Below are 20544 nucleotides of genomic sequence, written 5' to 3'. Positions count from 1 at the left end.
ATTTTTACTGTGAAATTTCTTTAATAACCTACACTTACAAATTTGGGGTATAGGTATTAATTCATTTAAATTTAGTAAAATTTTTTGATGCATAATAATCCATACTGAACCTTTATATCTGAATCAATTAGAAGAAAAAAATTCAGTGGAACATTTATCAAAAGAAGTAAAATTATTTGTATAATCCATAACAAGAAATATTGAGGCAGAAACATTCCCCAGATTGTAATAGTTTCAGTTTCAATATCTATTTCTACATGTGTATATATGTGTGTATACATGTGTGTATATATGTGTGTGTGTGTATATATATATATATATACACGTATATATATATGTATATATATATATATATATATATATATATATATATATATGAGAGAGAGAGAGACAGAGAAAAGAAATAGTTACCCAAGAGTATAACCATTCTATAATCTAACCAAGAAGCACTCAACCTGGTCAAGGAAAGCTTTCAGAAATTGTCTGGAAGAAACACAGATACATTTGGAAGAAAAGTTTCAGTACTTTACTTCCATAAGTCATGAACCTTACAGTCCACAGGACATCTCCAGTTTTTCCAAAATTTCTACTCTTGTAAGTATTTCACCTCCTTCCATCACCCTTTGCCTTTGGATAGCTTACCAAGTCCAACAAAAATGTAATGATGGCCACCCAAGGAGAAAGCATCATACATCTTCCTCTGGGTGTTTGACATACATACCATAACACCACTTAAGGAGCCCACTGTCCAGCTCTGGTATGGAATACATGAACAAGGGACAACAAATTAATAAATTATATTCTCTGGAGTTCATAATGTCAGAAGTTTCTCTCACAAGCAGCTGTAACTTAAAAGTGTTAGAATTTGTTAGCTGATTGATATTTTCAAGTGTTTTTTTCTACCAAATGCTATGAATCTCACAGGGCACCAATTTTCAGAATATCTGATGCAATGCTGTATTTACATTTCAAAAGTACAGATGCAAACTGGTAAAATAGCAATATTAGATGAAATTGGATGACACACATGGCAAAAATGGGAAAAAAAGTTGAATTCCCACTATGAAAGTTCAGTTTTCTCTCTGCAGATTTTTTTTTAATTGCCAAGATATTGTTAATGTTTAACAGGTTTCCTGGCATGACATCATCCCATATTTTTCCCCTGCAGAGAAATCCAAACATGTGCTACTGGATATATATATATACAGAGGCCCCACCATTCAACAAGATATAAGGAAGACGATCAGAAAGATAGTCCCACCACATTTAATTCCCCCTCATCAATGAGCCATGTGTCCAAAGCACCATGCACCCCAAACTCTAAGACCTCTAAAAACTCTTCCTTGCTATGATTCTCAGGACCCAAAATATGAAATTAGTCAAAGAAAATTGACTTGACAGCACTTTATTCCTGTGTTTAAATTTATAACTTAAATCTATAAAAAAAGCAGGATTTCTTGGGGTGCCTGGGTGGCTCAGTCAAACATTCGACTTTGGCTCAGGTCATAATCTTGCATTCATGGGTTCAAGAACTGCATCGGGCTCTGTGCTGACAGCTCAGAGTCTGGAGCCTGCTTCAGATTCTGTGTCTCCCTCTTTCTCTTACTCTCCCCCGTTCATGCTCTGCTCTCACTCTCTCAAAAATAAAGAAACTTTAAAAATAAATACATAAATACATTAATACATAAATAGAAGGACTTCTCAACCTCAGCATTATGGACATTTTGGATCAGATCATTCTTTATTGTGTGGAGGTGCTGTCCTGTCCATTGTAAAAGGTTTACCCTAGCATTTCCACCCACTAGACGCCAGGAGCACCCCATCTTTCCACCCTCACCAACTGTGACAGTCAAAAATGTCTCCAGAAATTGCTAAGTGTTTCCTGGGGGGCCAAATCACCCAAGCTGAGAACCACTGAACTAGAACGCAAATCCCTGCACAGTGAAGAAATTTAAGCTATACTTGTGTACCTACGATCCTGTATACTTAGTAAAAGGTCATCAACCAGCAAGTGTCCTCCTCTGCTATCCTGCTCTCAAGAGCCCATGAAATCTTCCCGAGTAGAAATTGTCAATGTACGTTCTGAAGTACCTCCACAGAAGAATCACAAATCTTAGAGTTGCAGGATCGGGAGATGATGTAAATATGAAGCTGACTGTGAACTGGAACGATGACAGCTTAACTAAATATATCCAAGTAGTGAAGGTGGCTAATGACATCGAGCAGGCTAGCTTCAGATGTTTTTGCAATGGAGTACAAAAATGTATATTCATAGCAGAACATTAGCAAAAGGTTGAATTATACATAATACATATATATATATATATATATACACACACACACACACACACATATATAGGTATATAGATATTAATTTTTTCACATACATATAGGCATATATGTGTGTGTGTGTGTGTGTACACATGCGAAAAAATTAATTCAAGTAAAGCATTTAGTACAGTGCCAGACACATGGTGAGTGCCCATTAAATGGTGAAGTGCTGGCTGCTATTCTTAGTAGCAGTAACACTGGCCCTGATAGTTTTCTTTGTATTATTTAATTTATACATTTAAACATTTTAATGTTTAGGAATATTTCTTCTAGGACATGTCCCCCTCCCTGTTTCCCTGTCTCTCTGTCTCTCTCTCCCTCTCTCTCTCTCTCTCTCCCTCCTTCCTTCTCAATTGCTCTCTCCTTATAGAAAATTCCTACTCATCTCCAAAGGCCCAGCTCAAGGGTGCACCCCTCTCAGTGGATTCCCCTAAGATCCCTCACCTTCCCACATGAAGAATTAATTTCCCCTTCATTTGTGTTTCCACAACACTTAGTGCATACTTACATCATAGTGCTTAGCACATTGTATCATAGTTATTAAAGTCTGTGTGAGGCAGGCCCACCACAGCCCCTGGCCCTCGGGCTGTGGGCTTTTGGGATTTTATTTACTCGGCCTCCTGTCCCTTGTGCTAGCTACATGGTAGGAGCTCAGCAAAAGCATGCCGACCTCAGCTGAATTATCTGGAAAATTCAATCATGTGGAAACCTCATTTCCCAATAATGCCAGATATATGAGGTGTGACTGAAGAGCAATGCCTTCTATATAGAATTTGGGGCTGTCAGCCTTATATGAAAAGATTAAATCAGTGAAATGATGCAAAGTGTGTTAACTTTTTAACCAAGAAAAATAAAAATCTGGATAAATATCAGAACTGTTAAATTGCACACATTTAAATACAAGTAGGAATAAATGGGGGAGGTGGGAGATGGTAGAACTAGAATATATCATTTTAAGACTTTTAAGTCTTGCTAAGATAAATAGCTGTGAAAGAGATGACATAATGGGGCATTAAAATTTTTTTGATTCATTAATGCTGTCAAAAAATTCACACACTAGATGGTTAATAGATCAGACAATGTCTTGAGTAGAAAGCATATCTATAAAACATCAATCTGAATTACTTCAAGAATCCCCACCACAACACTCCTTGATAATACATTAGGGAAAGTAAGCCTTATATATTGAACACAGTGCATTCAACAATGCATATACATATATGCATATACATATACATATACATATACACATATATGCATTGTTGAATGCACTGTATTAAATAACACAATCTGTACCAGCTTTTTAATTTTTTTGAGTTTAATTCAAAACACTAAGTAGGTGCCTGGATGGCTCAGTTGGAAGAGCACACAACTCTTGATCTTGGGGTCGTAAGTTTGAGTCCAACGTTGGATATAGAGACTACGTAAATAAATACACTTTTTGTAATTAATTTATTTATTTTGAGACAAAGAGAAAGCAGGGGAGGAGCAAAGAAAGAGAGAGAAGCAGCTCAGAGATGTCAGCACAGAGCCCAACAGACATGGGGCTTGATCTCACAAAAACATGATATCATGACCAGAGCCAAAATCAAGAGTCCCACGCTTAACCACCTGAGCCACCTAGGCACCTCTAAATAAATAAAACTGAAAAAAAAATCTAGGTAAAAGCCGTAAGCCTGAAGGTAGAAGCTTTAAGAGGTGACCCCAGCTTTTAAATTGGCCAGAGGTACTGGTTTCTTTTCCTATGCCCATTTTGGTTCTTGATCTAGGAAATATATAAAACTGTAGATAATCAACACTAAACAAAATATAATAACATTTGAATTTCAAAAGTACTTTTTAAAATTGAAATTCTTTCTGTTTTAACTGTGATCACATGATTTGTAAATTATTTTTAATCTATTCTTCCTCACCTTCACAGAGTTAAAGTCAAAGCTCTCTGTTGCAGAAAAACTTTCCTTAGTATAGAGGAAAAAAATATAGCTATTTCTTTATCTCTCTCCATATTCTGTATGGGGAAAATGCCTTCCATGGCTTAATTAAAAATAAGAGCTACTTATTGTTAAATGCTGGTGTTTTGTTTAGTTTCATTTTGATTTGGTTTTTGCCGGTCTCAACCTGGAGAAGTTTAGGAAGGCTATTTTGTAGAGAAATGTGTAGCGTAAAGTTGATTCATTATTCTCTCTCCCTCTCAACTGGAATTATGTTTGTTTCTAATTATAAAAATAATGTTTGTTATAAAAAATTTCAAAAGTACACAAAAAGGTAAGAATTAAAATTTCAAACCCACAAGTCTGCAATAAACACTTGGTGCTTCCATCTGATCTGTTTTCCACATGAGTTTATTTTAAATTAGTATAATCATATATCATACTTTTAGTCAACTAATGTTATAATCTGAGAACCTTCCAGTGTTATCCAATATTTTTAAAACCTAATTTCTACTGGCTAAAGTATAGTATCTCTGTTTTTCAGAAAACAAAGTGTAACTTCTTACCTCCTGTTTAACACTGAACTGAAATATTCTCAATTTATGCAATTGCCAACACTAATACTGTAATAAACACTTATATGTGAATCTGTGTCCAATTTGTCTACATCTCTGATATTCCTGTAAAATAAATTCATAAATAAGTAATCCCCCATCTCCACCACTCTTCAGCAGTATTTTAAATAAGAGCGTTATTTATTTACCATTTGCTTTCAGAGACAGCTTCATTGGTGTTGCTAGCAAGTTGGGTGGTATTCATTTCATTATTAAACTTAAAAGCATACTAATTCCTTTTATATGAATCAAAGATCAGGTGATTTTTTCATGAAGTAAAGGCACCTGGCATCATATGACTTACTTGATCTTTACATAAAAATAGGTGTCAGTAAATGGTAGCTATTATTATCATAATAACCACCTACTTTTGGTTAACCTATGTATGCCATCCTCTAAACCTAGTAAACTAGGTGCTCCTACTGAACTATATGAGTATATATTGACCAATGTATTTATAAAGTATCAGCTATAGTCTTTGTACTGTGATAAGCACTAGTTCTTCCCAAATCATCTCAAATACTTTTATTGTTCTGAAATACTTATTATTACTTTTATTCTTTTCATATTTGTAAACGGAGACCCTAAGATATACAGCAATTTCCCCATAGGGAAATTCCAAACTCCATGCTGTTATTGCTATACATGACTACTTTCTGTGCTGGCTGAAATCCTACACGGACACCTGAAATATTCGAAGAATTACATGTATTGTTTGTATATCATCCGTCCCTTAAATCTATTTCTTCGGAACAAAAAGAAGAGTGCAAAACGTGACTCCTGGATGTATAGACAAGAACCTAGGACTGCATCTTCTTACACTGTAGATTAATGAACACCAAGTAATGGGTGAATGCCAATTTCAAAGAAAAAGAAAGCACTATTCCAGAGATTCTCTCACCTGATCAATAGAATATAAAATTGAAATGTAGGGTATACGTGTGGGAGTTTGTATATTTTGGATATTGAAAAAGATAAGTGGCAAAAATAAAACCCACAGAAAATAATAAGTATAGCATAAACTTACAGGATGATTTAGCAACAATATGTGATAGTAGATTTCAAGTGTGTGAACTTGATAGAATGAATATGGAATTGAATTTACTGAATTGAATTTTAATAAATGCTATTCAGTAAGTTGGATACCAATCTATTCAATCTATGCCATCCTAGAGTTCAGAATATCAAATACAAATATTTGAGAATATCAAATACAAATACAAATATTTGAGAATTGATCAATATATACATGTATTTTAGAAATCACTTTTCAAAGATGTAGGGAAAATATCAAGGACATTAGGAAATCCTGTGTCTTAGATTTAAATACATGTTAAAAGAAGTAAAGACTTAGCCAACTTATACCCAAGAGTACTGAAAAAGCATACAAATGTAGCTATAGAAACATTGAGAGTAATATTTTTTAAATCATGTATAATTAGATAACAAACTTTCAAGATAAACAAATGTCCCATATTTAAAGAAATAGAAATTCTCAAAATTGTGAAGTCTTGTGAAGCATCAACACCCATAAATATTCCCAGATGTGTTATTCATAAAAATCAGCATGGGTTCATCAGAAATGAATGTATAAACTATTATCGATAGTCTTTTCTATTAGTCTTTTATTTTCATCACGTGTATTATGTCTTAAATTATACAGTTCACATACTTAGAGGTGAAAGAAAGCTAAATGGATGGCTGGTTCAATGGATAACATTCAAAAATATCCTGAGCAGACAGAACAATAGACCTGATTAAAGGTTAGGACATCAAATTGTGATCATTGTAAAAGTCTGTATTTAGATTCACATAATCAATAAGTATATTCTAGAGGTAGAGATCTGGCATACCAGTGGTTCCTGTAAAAACCACTTGGGTGGTTATGAAATAACCAACTACAAATTCTGTGTGCATAACTATTGTGAATGACAAAAAAATAGAGACAATTCAAGCATTTTGAGATATGTTAATGGAGTATTATCCCAATCATGGACAATAGTAATTTGAAAACTAATTCATATCAAGCAAATTAAGTGCTGAGGATTAAAGAAAAGAAACTACTTAAGACACTATCCTTTCTTTAAGGAGCTCACAATCCAAATGTGGGAACAAACATAGAAAAACAGAATTATAAATAAAATATTTGTTAGTTACAGAAATATAATTAAATAATACATGGAGTATTATTTCAAATTCTCATCACTTAATTTTAAGGTGCCATCATTATTTAGTACTAAAAAAATAATGTAGTATGCCAGGCTCTGTCTCTAACAACAACAACAAAAAACTTAGTATACTCATTTTTTTTTAATTTTTAAAAAATATTTTAATGTTTATTTATTTTTGAGAGAGAGAGACAGAGTGTAAGCAGGGGAGCGGCAGAGAGAGAGGAGACACAGAATCCGAAGAAGCTCCAGGCTCCAAGCTGTCAGCACAGAGCCCAACTCAGGGCTCAAACTCACGAACCACGAGATCATGACCTGAGCTGAAGTCAGACACTTAACCGACTGAGCCACCCAGGCGCCCCTTAGTATACTCATTTTATAAATGAAACCACTGAATTGAAATTTAAATAAACAACCGAAAACTCACCCACAGACAAATAGCTAGTAAGTGTTAGAGTTAAGAAAGGAACACAAATCTTTCTGCCATGGAATTACTGCTCTCAAAATAAGATCAGCACTTAATCAAAGTATGTCCTGCTGAACCAGTGTTTCATGGGCATGAAGTATTATGCACCCAAAGGAAAAGATTCCATAATGAGATAATTTTGAAGAAGACTAGGTTTCCTTACTTATAAAGCCTTTCTAAGACTTTAATATATGATGTGCATTGTGAATCTAGAGAAAGGTCTAGCAGGTAGGATTTTCAAATGCATTTAACCTCAGAAGCTTTTTATTCTTTTTTCTTCGTTGAGTATTGTGAGGGACCAATGTCCCATTGAACATCCATTGGGAACTCTGGCACTCTCCAAAACCAAGAAAAATCTAAATGTCAGGGTCTAGAAATTTTCAAGGAGAGGGAGGAGCCTTGGAGGGGACAAGATAGCTGTCTTTAAATATCTCATCAAAGAAAGACATACTATTTCACCAGAGGGATGATCTGGATCTAATAAATGGAAACAGATTTTACCTTAACATTTCACTGTTGCACTATATGCTAACTTGGATGTAAATTTTAAGAAATAAAAAAATAAAATAAATAAATAAATAAATAATCAATGAGAGTTTGAAAAAACTACATATGAGAGCTGTCCAACAAAGGTGGCTAATCACCCATGAAGGTTTTACCCAAGAGATTTCTTCAGTGGATGAAAGGTCAGACAACTCTGCTAAGCTTTCTTTTCAACTCTTCTATTTGATGGTTCATTTGCAGTAATTATCAACTGAAGTTTTCATATATTTTGTATTTCAGACTATCTGTCCATTTTTTGCAACATTTTGAATTAACCATTTTGTAGACAGAAGAAATACAGGTTAATGGGCAGAATGTTGCAAATATAGTGCCTTACATCAAAATACACATAACAACACACATATAATTTACATCCATGCCAGTGAGAAATAAAGGGTCTCTTCTCCAACTTAAAAAAAAAAACAGCAAGTGATTTAAATCATTTCAATTATAAATTTTGTGTGTGCTGACTAAAACGAAAGTTTTCTCATTTACAAAAGGAGACAAGTGGACTGGAAAGCAAATATGGGGGAAGCAGGGACCATCCAGTGCACAGATTGGTGTTAGGAGGAAGGAGAAGCTGGGGAATGTGGAAGGCACTCTTCAGATCCATTACTCTTACTTTCAATGTGTCTACACCTGGCTTTGAATGTCATTACACCCAAAGAAAACATAATATGATAGATCACATGATTATCAATGGATTTAACTACAATTCATTTGCTAGGATAATAAGTTAGACATAGAGTTGTTACCTATTAGTGTATTCCTTGATGATCTGATATATGCTAATCTTAATTGTTTCATTTTCAAATCGACTATTACTCTGGTCCTTGTATATCCGGAATTCAGCTGCTGTCACTGCTTCCCCATGAGGAATTTGAGTCAGATCAAACCTGAATTCTTTGTAATGCCTTCGCTGGTGAGAAAAATCCTTGTCTCTTTCAACTGGAAAAGAAAAAAAATAGGGAAGGAAAAAAGTTAATCCTTTATAAAATATGGAAATTAATGGTAAATTCTCCTGCTTTGAAGATGAAAACAAGCAAGTAGGATATTATAAAACTGGGAAAACACTGGAACCGCAGGCTCATACATGTTTCCAGTTGAAGGAAATTCCACAAACCAACAACCTTTATTTCAAAAGCAATATAACCTCTGTGGTTTCATACAAATTCTTGGATGCTAACTAGAAAGGGTATCCAAAAATGTTTTTAAAAGCGAAGGTTGTAAAATGATTACTACTATTTTATCAGGTACCAGAACACAGAGGGGTTCATACAGGAATTAGGGATATGTAATAGAAACCCCCAGGGTTCCAGGTGAAGTCAGTGATGAGATTTAGCACAGCTGAGGGAGGAAAATAGCAAGGAGGACTGAGAAATTGCAGGAGCATAAGAACTATGTTTATGACATTGCAAAGGTCAAGTAAATAAAGTAAATTCATGTCCACGAGAGGGATTATTTCTAAAATGCCTTCCCCAGAATTTTTTTTTTCTCCTTTCAGCAAATGAAATGTCCTTCTTTTGTTTAAAAAAAAAGCACTTTTATTACTTCTTATACATTGTTTGGTATAACCTCCTTATCCATGGGGCAGCATAAAGGCTTCCAAAGACTTCTGTCTGATCTTACTCAAAATAGAGAGGAAAACATATTTTCCCCCTTCAGCAACCTTCCCACCAAGTGAAGTCAGAGAACTTTTCCTCTTGGGAACATTATGGAATGTTGAAGAATTCGGGTAGTAAGTGTGAGGCATATTATTATATAACCTGGCTTTGTAAAATAGTATATTATTTGATACTATATCCACTGAACACCAAAAACCATCGTAAGAAATTATCTATGCAAAGGACTCATTTTTAGTAATGCACTATCATGTGGTGGAGTTATGTTTCTCAGTATTGGTAGCTTGCTCAAAATCTCTCTGTTATCTAAGATAATATATAGGTCAGGATCACAAAAATTACACTGCAAAGCACTGGGCACAAGGTGCCTCACAATTACAGCCTATAATAATACTTCTACATATTTCCAGTGATGTGTTCTATTGCTAAAATTTTGTTACAAGAAGATAAAAAATGGGTAAGTTGCGTAAATGAACTCCTAAGTTTCAAAAATTGCAGGAAGATAGGAAAATATCTTTAGGTGCATCATTGAAATAATGTCAACGCTGTTGTAATTATGTGAAACTTGGGGGTCCTAAACAAGAGGAAGGGTTAATATTAAGGAAAAGATAAGAGGGTCACGACCAACCAGGAATGAGGGTGGAGGCCATGGCTGCTAGAACTCTGAGTTCCAGGACCAGATGGGTTCCATGTCTAGAGGAAGCTCATGACAAAGGAATGCATGATTCCTGGCCTTCATCCTTCGAAACAATCTTCAGTTTATTTTCCCCAGGAGTAGGAGGCCGTTTAGGAGGGCAGGGAGCTCATCTCCACCTCCACCTCCCATACCTAAGCCAGCAAAGAAAAATATAATCTACACCTGGCCCCGGGAAGCTTGACAAGAACAGTGTTCTGGCAGTCGGGCACATACTGACACCATCTCAGCATGAAGTTTTGTTTTGTTTTGTTTTTTTAAGTATCACTATCTTGGTCCTAAGAGAGGTCTGCTCCCAGGAAGATCAGTAATCAGCTTCTCACTAAATAAGGAAGACAATCCCATTTTTAGGATGCTATTTTGGTTCATAATTTAAACTTCTCCGTCTAACCTTCTGCTGGCAATAGCTTAGACTGGTATGAACATATCTCCCTCTGTACTGTTTGTCCATCCTCCTGACTCAGGTACGTGAGAGGGAATGCGTAAGGGTAGAAAATGCCTACAAACTGGATGTCTAATAACTGAAAGTGCCTTAAAACTTGCCATATTAAAACTTGCCGATTGGGCGCCTGGGTGGCTCAGCCCATTAACCAGCCAACTTTGGCTCAGGTCATGATCTCACGGTTCGTGAGTTTGAGACCCGCGTTGGGCTCTCTGCTGACAGCTCTGAGCCTGGAGCCTGCTTCGGATTCTGTGTGTCCTTCTCTCTCTGCTCCTACCCTGCTTGCTTTCTGTCTCTCTCTCTCTCAAAAATAAACAATAAAATTAAAAAAAAAAAAAACTGGCCACAACTTGTGTTTACAAAGAACTAAATTTAATTCACTGCAAACTTATTCTTTTCTGATCCTCATTATATTTGGGCACTGTTCTAAGCATTTTATTCATATTAACATATTATACTTTGTAACAACCAATGAGGTATGTTCTCTGATTATCTCTACTTTGAAGGTAAAAAAAAAAAAAAACAAAACAAAAAACAAAAACTGAGGAGGCAGAGAGAATAAAGACCAAAGAACATGAATTCAAGTAGTTGAGGCCACCAACCTATGTTCTTATGCAGCTTCTGCTTGTAGATTATTACCGTGTCCTAATTTATTAAGTATTTATGCTTTACTAGAGATCTGAAATCTCATATTCACAAGTCCAAAATCCAAAAAGCTCTGAAAACTGAATGTTTAACTTCAAGTTAGTTTGGCAGGAGAACTGGAAATTAGCTGATTTGAGGCAATTTAAAGTCTCTATTTATCCCACTTTCTATAAATATTTACTACTTTGCTACAGAAATGTTCATGTGTTTGACTAGGTTGCACTGTTCCAGACTCTGCTTGAGGACTTCCATATTTTATGATGTATAAACCAACCAGCCATTCAAAAACGTATTTTTCTATTCTTAAAGTCAATATTTAAAATTTTAAATAACAATCATCATGCAATTTTTCATTAACAACCATTTTTTTATTTGAAATTTAGACCAAAGAAATTATAGTCCTAAAAATAAGGCCTGAGACACAGGTTAGCATCCAATCTAAAGCACACACCTGCATAATGCAGGTAAGTATTGAATTCATATTATGTAAAGTCATCTACTGTTTTGGAATCCCCTGTGAGATGTTAGTATAATAAAGTGGAAAGCTAGAATTTCAGCTGTTATTATAAAATTTCAGTTTTCTAATCCAGGCTATTTAACCTAACTCCTTAAGGAGGCAAATTTTCAAAGAGTTTAATAAAATTTTATATTAAATATACCACACAAAATAAAGTTGCAGTGCAGATTTGTCCAATGACTCAAATTCCTATATCCTATTGCTTTGAATTATAACTGCACTAGTAAATTCCATGGGACATGTTGGAGTGAATAATGGAATAAAACTTATATTTATATAGCTTTGCACTCCTAATGATGCTCACAAATATTCACAAGGTAAGCTCAGTTACCTCAAAGAGCAATCCTAGGGAGGTGTGAAATATTAATATCCCTAATTTAAGAATAAGAAATTGGGTGATGACAGCTAGGCGGTAACAGATGTCTGTCTTCTAAAGCTCATTATAAATCTTTGTTCAATGTCCATACCACCTACATAATGACATCCTACAGTTCTGTACTTAGAGACTAGTTCATAGCTAGTATATTTACACAATGTTTTTCAGCAATCAAGGATTTGATCAACAATAGTTAATTAGCATCTAACACAAAGAATGCTTGATCCAAAGAAATCTTTCAATAAATACTAAATGAAAGACTATATGAATGGATCAAAATCTGGCTCTGTTCACTAAGTATCATTCTGCTGCATTACCCGATGACAAAAGACATGATAATTTCTTTAACTCTCATTTGTTTGGCACATATTTGTCTAATCCTTACAACCTTACTTATGTTTGTAAGTTTCTATAACTTGCCCAAGAGCCCACAATATATAATTGGGAGAGAATAGATTTCATTCCACAGCCAAGATTTCAATTCCTCATCCCTCAACAACACAACACTGTATTTATTTGTTATTTTCTGGATGTGGTTTTGTTTGTTTTATCTCATTATTACTCAGCAAAGTTGATCTTTCAATGCTTTCATTCTTCTCTGTGATCCTCCTACTTAAGAGGATGCCATACTTTCTGGAATCTGCTCATTCTTCTAGAACTCAGTGCCTCAAATATTTATCTGGGTAAATACTGTATTATATTCACTTATTTAATATTGATTCCATTTCTTATCTGAGGAGTTTTTACGACTAAACAAGTGATTGTATTCATAGCTTGAATTAATATTATATAACATCTATATTAATATGCAAGCTCATTCTTTTACTACAACCTTATTTTAAAATAATTGTAACTCACCAACTGGATCCCTCCATACTCCAACTTTTTCTCCGCCAGACCTACCAGCAGAATAACTTTCTCAAACAGGTTGAAAAAGAACATACAGCCACGTTTTATATCCCTTAAGTGTAAGCTTTTTGTAAGAGATATCCTTGCCTTGTTCATATCTGATGATTTGAGTAAAAATTAAGCATTATTTCACCATATATTACAATGTGCTACAACCCACTGCAGTTATAAATGTCTTGGAAAGCTTAAAAGATAAGCAAGTAAACAAGAAAAAAAATCAGAAAAATATAAATACCTTTTGTTTTTTATGCATATTGTGTTAAATATTTGGTCCTTTCAATCTGCATTTTAATTTGTATATTATATCAACTAAATACCATGAGTTTCCTTAATCACCTTTATTATCATTTCTAATAAAATCTGTATTACCAGATTAAAAGATGTAAGACTCCATAAAATCATAATTACATTCCTCTTTGGTAGTAGAAAAGACACTCTTAATTACTAGACAAACAGAAAACAAATGGAAAAACAAAAAGGAAGGCAAGAGGGTTAGCTCATCGAAAGAAGACCCAGATTTGTCAAAGGGGATAGAATGACACATGTTAAAACATATTGAGGTCAGGAGGTTGACCCTTTTCTCTAGTGAAGACCATTCCTTTTTCTCTTACCATAGATACCATTTCTCTCATGTGAAGTGAAAAAGAGAGTTTGGGAATAAACTTAAGTAGATTTAAAACACACCTCCTGTATCAATCAATACACCTATGGGAATTGCATTTAAAAAGAGAACACAATGACCTGCCCAGACTGCTATGTTCATACCTGCTTATATATCTAACAAGGTTCATAGGCTGTATTTTCAGCCATATGTACATTACACTAATGCCACACTCTCTTTACGATACATGCTTGTTTTGAAGATTGTTAGGTGTAAGCCGATGAATATCACCATAAAAGTGAAATAAGGCCATCAATATTGGACTGTTTATTTTTTTTATTTTTTATTTTTATATAAGATGATGGTTGCCAACAGTTCTGTCTACAAAAATTAAAGAGTTGCTGTACTGCATATATATATGTTATAACATAATATATATAATATTATTATATTATATGTTATATAATTATACATTATATATTATATATATTATATAATATGTTATGTACTATACATATATGTTATATATGTAATGCATATATATGTTATAACATATATAACATATAACATATATATTTGCAAACTCAGAGAAAATAAACCATCAATAAGTCAGCAAAATTTAGAACGTTTATCACACAAAATACAATCATAATGATGGTGAATAATCGCTTACAGGAAGCAGGTTTTTGAATATTGCAAATATTTCCATCTATGCGAACTACCAAGAGCAACTGAAAGCTCACCAACCCTGAGAACCAAAGAATTAATTTATTATTACCATTTGGTTTTAAAAAGTGGCAACATCAAAGCACACAAAAGGTAGAATATGAATCCAAAGAGTCACATTCTATAATTAATGGGCTGACAGTAAAAAGAAACAGACTGCCTTATATAAGCACCAAACTACATTCTCAATGCTCTAAATTGCTAACGTTTTGCAAAGATTAAGCTTCTTGTGTTTAAAGACAGCCACTGAAACCTTTTATTGCTAAGATACAACTGAACAGAAGTTAATGACTGATTGCAGTCTTTCTTTTTTCCAAACAGACACCTCTCTGAATGTCTTTATCACTAATAGAAATTGTATAGAAATGTCCTGATTAAAGATTTTTAGGTCTACAACATCTGGAGAATATAATTAATTAACAGAGGATTGAAGTTTTATCTATTCTGTGATGTATCTGCAGTCTTAAGGAGATGCATTCATGGGCAACCAGCCTTAATCTCCCACACAAGGGCTATAACTTGGAAGACACAAATATAATCAGTAGCTGCAAGGCAAAGATAGCATTCTCCCAGGAGCCTAGCCAGCTGTTGAAAGAGTACAGATCATTGTTTGCTGCTGAGTGCAAAAAATCATTAAGAGATTACTCATAGAATTATTACTTATCTGTGCTGCATTTTAAAGTTAAAGGGGAAAAAAAAAACAAAGATAACATGTGACTACCAAGATATATCACTTCACAAGACATCCTTCACTGACTAGTCCATTGAGAAACATAAACTTGTCCTATAAAGGCCTATTCATTGATCAGTGAGTGCACATGTACATGTTCCTTTAAATGGATAACCATTCCGGAGAGTATGGTAAACTCCAGATTCCAGAAACCCTAAGAGCCTCTTGACACCCCAGTCATGTTTGACCTGAAGGAGAGAAAACTGTCCCCCTGAATGTGCTGTTTCAAAGAACAGTTTCAATGGACTTTCAAGTGTTCTGTAGTTAAAATACTCTTACTTGTACTCATAAATGCTTCATAAATACAGTTTTATAAAGAAGGAAAAGAAAGGTGAGATGGTTAAATATTTTAAATATCTTAATGAAATGCCTAAACAAATTGATTTCTGAATCAATTTCAAATACATGTGATTTTGAAATTTACAAAATTTAATTAATAACCCAATAGGTAAATATTATTTTGCTTTACAAAATATAAACGACTTAGGAACACAAAGAATTCAATCTTGTATGAAGACAGCTTTAGGACACAATGAAGATGGTACCATGCTCTACTTGGCTCCAGATTGGATGAGCCCAGCATTCAGCCCTCGGTGGTTATTAGAATGCTATAATGATAACCCTTTACATTTCAAGCATTGGCATGAAAATGGATATATTTAATAAAAATAAATAAACAATAACAATTAAGTAATTTCTGATTTCATAAAAGCAATATATATCAAATTTTTGGTCCATCTCCTTTATTGGATGCAGTCCATCTCCTGGCTGTCAGATGGCTGCTTTTCTTTCTCATCTTCCACACATACTCATTTTGATTATCCTAAAACTAGCGACTGTGCTACTTCTCCATTTATTCAATCCCAAAATATTTATTGAATAACTATTCTAGGTCAATCCCTAAAAGCTACAGAGATATAAGAAGAAAAGAGATATGTGCCCATGATAAGGAAGACAGACACGGAAAAGTGCAATTGTGATACAATTGTGTTGAGGCTTCCAGGGATAAGTGTAATATAAGGCAGAATAATGAAGGAAGGAACAACACATTGTATAGGAGGCTTCAGGAGGAGATCATTTTGAGCTTGGTCTTAAAGAAGTTTTGCCAGATAAAGGATTCATATAGATGGAAAGAGATTTGGGAGCTTATAGCCAAAGAATGAACAATAAATAGTTCGTTGTCATTGCACAATATGGAATCTGAGCATAAGCAGTGCAATACGAGGAGTGGTAAGAATTTACTGGGAACAGATCAGTTTTTCACTATTCCCATTCTCATCGATGCATTCTGTATTCTAATAACCAAAGACAGGAAATTATTTTTTTGTAACCAATATCACAGGCAAGTGTATAGTTGACACTTTTGAAAGAAAGTTGGATGAATTAATGATTCCTCAATAATCCCCTTCCTTTCCTAACTGGATAGTTTTCCTCACTTTTTCCTCTAACTAAAATGCATTCCCTACTTTCAGAGCTCCAAATCCTACGTCTGCTTAAAATCTCCATTTCCAGTGCCACAAATACTACTTTGAAATGTTCTGTCCAAGTTAATTTTTCCTGCTGGAGACATTTTCAGTACCTGTGCACTTTTTCTGTACCTCCCTTTTGATAATGGGCATGACAGAATGCCATACTTAAGAGTGCTGGATATGAAGTAAAAAAACAAACAAACTTGAATTCCATTTAATTTACCTAACTTATTAAAGAGTGTGGTATTAGGAAAGTTATTCAACATCGCAATGCCTGTATTTATCCATCTTTAAAATGGAGGTCGATAATAAAAGGCAGTGTGTTGTAAAGGTTAAATGATATTTGAGAGAGTCTTCGTGTAGGTGTCTGCAACACAGCAAGTTCTCAGAAAGTGGTAGCTATCATATTAGTAAGTTTCCACTTGTATTGTAATTATTACATCACCATGTAAGTACCCCAGGGGTGAGATACTTTAGAGAAATATCCATATTTTCTTTTTGTTTTGTTTGTTATCTTCATATTCCTGCACAAACCCCCAAACATGACTTTTTTCTATAGCAAATGGTCAATAAAAGTTTAATGATAGAAAATGGCTACCTGTCCTAAAACACAACCATTTTGATCATCAGAATGTCAGTATGTTTCCCTGGAATATAGGTATATTCATAAATGGAATAAATATTATTGGCTTTTTAATTTGTTCAGTAGTGTTAAAAAAACTTCAGGCTAGAGCTAGATTTTTATAAGGGTGGATGGATAGAAAATAATTGTGTTTACTTGATGCCTTGTTTAGATATTTCACATCTATGAGATAGAGAACACAGCTGCACATAATTTGATGTTCACATATTGCCCATTAGTCTAATCAAATTTGCTGGTTCTGACGCATCTCCTCTTTAAGGGAGTCTGACAGTCACTTCGTTCTTTTTATCCCTGAGGATCAACAATGCATCCTAAACACAGAAAATATTTTGTTATGGTTTTTATTATAAGCTTTTTATACCAGAAATTATTAATGGGAACTTAAAACAAATGTTCATCTTTTGTGGGTTAGATATTAATATTAAATTTCAAAAATTAGTTGATAGTTAAAACAGAAGATAATACCTGATTAATTCACTTATTGTAATGAAAAATGATTATTTAATAACAAGTGAATATATTTAGTATATTAATAACAGATTTCAATCACACTGTGTACAAATATTTGAGAAAAGTTTGTGTTTGCCTGTAAGAAGTCAACATAAAAGCCCAGCCGTCTGATAATCACCTTTTGGTAAATATTTAGTTCACATGTTTTCTTTACTAGAAAAATCTGTGGGTTTTATAGATTGCCTGGCAGCTAGAGGTCAACCATTCTAATCTCACCAGATTTCACTGAATGACCTTGCAAATTCTTCTGTTCCATCAGTAAAATAAAACAGTCCATTTTTAACCACCTGAAGGTGATAGAGGTTACAGTAAGTGCATATACAGCAAAGAACCTTCCTTTACGTCTTGAATACAATGAAATGATAGTTTATCTAGAGTGAATACTTGTGGTTATCTGACAAAAACAGGTCAAAGGTTTTGTGAGTTTTCTTCTGAAATTGTTCGGTGCCTTCTCTAATGACTGATAATTGAAAACAGAGATGGGAACTATACAATGTGGTGGGTGACAGATAAGCAGTAGATTAATGCCAATACTTGGTTAGGAGACACTAAAAGGTCAGGAGTCACAGGAATTAGCTATTGTGCTACTGTGACAAGACAGACATCAAAAGTCTATTACCCCTTCAACAGCCCTTCCCCAAGCCTGAAATCTATTCTCACTTCCTTTGATTGTAATTAAGAGATAATTTTTATGTCATTATATATACAATGTCAAACTGAAGCCACTCGCCCTAAGTGTACCAATAGTTAGAGTTTCAATATGTTTATTTACATAATGGATATCTTTTTCATAGCATACTTTTAATGTATTCAGTGCTTATTTTGGAGAATTTTAGAAACATTTTATCCAGCAAAAAATAATTATATTTAATGGGAAGAAAGAAAAGCTTGAATAAATTTGTTTGGAATTTCTCTGTGGAGGAAAAATGAAGGTTAAAACAGAGTTTGCATAGCGTGAAAGATATGAGAATTTTTTGTAGCTGAACATATAAATGTCTTTCTCAAATTAAGTACTTTAAATTCTAAATTGGTATTATACCTTTAATAGGGTTCACTCAAGTTCAATCTGTGGTTTGGTATGTCATTTTGAAACAAAAGCAAACTATACATTGTTTCTTCCAATAGGGTTTCATCAGTGAAATTTGGTGCATTCAAAGAGGTCACAGAGAAATGTGGTTGTATTTAATGACATATGAAGTTATTAGAGACATAATTACCTGGTTTTATACATTTTTAAGAAGGATAGAATGATATATAAAAATATATCACATATATGCTCTATAATTAATATAATGGTAGCTGATCTATTAGGCGAGGACCACAAGTGGCCATCGGTGCCCACGTTTGTTTCCTACGAAGTGTTTATTTGCTGTCTGTCTCCCTGACTAGATTTTAAGCTTGACAACAGCAACACTTTAGCTTGGCTCATTTTTGTATACTCACCTCCTAACTCAATCTCTGGTACACAGTGGGTATTCAACATACATGTGGAATGAACGAATACAGGAATATGCATCAGGTTCTGGTTCCTTTTTTTTTTTTTTTTGGTTGGTTGGTTGGTTCATTGTTTCAGGAGGGAGAATATACAGGTCCTGTTAATCCAACTTAGCCAAAAGCAAAACCCCTCAGCCACTTATTCTTAAATGAGCCCTGCCTATATTACAAAATAGTATTGTTCCTAGTGATATATTCCTTTTTTCCTTTCTTCTCTGAAAGGAATTCAAATAAATAATGATAACTTAGAATCTTAATGTCATATATTTATTTTCAGTTTCCACTAGCTACTTTAAAGCTTAAAAATATATGCTAGACTAGTAGAATCTCTATGATCCTTAAATAGTATATTACTCTTGGAGAAGGAGAGGAAGATCATAGAAAAATTAAATAGCATTGCTCTTATTTTATGGTTATTAATAAAATTGTATTTAAAATAATTAGAAGAATGAATCATGTGTCATAGAAGGTAATATTTATGCAGTTTTTGATATAACGGTGAGTTATATGAATCTATACATTGTATTAAAAGATGTTTTCTATAATTGGAGACCTACTTCAGAACATGTGTTAGATCTAATAAAAGATGTAACAGGTGCCAAAATCAATAAAGAAATCATACGATCTTCCCACATTTATTGAATGAGACCACAATGTAATTAGAGCCAAGGGATCCTTAGCGGTCTCAGATCACAGAGTATTCATATGAATAATCTCATATTTTGGCTGATCTGGTTTCACACTCCTGGGATTTTCCTTTGTATTGGGATTTCAGGTCAACCACAAAACTCAGAGCAAAATTCATCACTGAGCAATATGTGGCTTTGAGTTCAAACCATACAAATCCTGCAAGTTTCTTAAGATGCACACCTGGAATAAACAATAAGTCTTCTGAGATCCAAGTCAGACTATCTCATTTTAGATTCAAATTTAACAACTTCCTGAGTCTCCAATCCAATTGTATGTTAATTATCAGATGGCCTATTTTCTAATATTTTTGTTGCTAAAAGGTTGACATGTTCTTCATATTACTTAATCCATCCAACTAACCCATATGCACTGTTACAGAAAGGACCAAATTCAGCAACAGGAAAAGCTAAGGGCCAACCTTAT

General features: G+C 34.0%; 1 protein-coding gene across 1 annotated transcript in view; it reads right to left on the bottom strand.

Annotated features, from left to right (window-relative positions):
* The window catches only part of BMP5 (bone morphogenetic protein 5), a 114627-nt gene that overhangs the window by 47788 nt on the left and 46295 nt on the right, over positions 1-20544 (bottom strand). Inside the window, exon 2 of the mRNA XM_015070141.3 lies at positions 8809-9001. Coding sequence (XP_014925627.1) covers positions 8809-9001 — 193 coding nt within the window. The remainder of the gene's footprint in view (positions 1-8808; positions 9002-20544) is intronic.

The sequence above is a fragment of the Acinonyx jubatus genome, chromosome B2 (genome assembly GCF_027475565.1).
Source record: "Acinonyx jubatus isolate Ajub_Pintada_27869175 chromosome B2, VMU_Ajub_asm_v1.0, whole genome shotgun sequence".
NCBI lineage: Eukaryota > Metazoa > Chordata > Mammalia > Carnivora > Felidae > Acinonyx > Acinonyx jubatus.
This window is presented reverse-complemented; position numbering and strand designations above follow the sequence as displayed.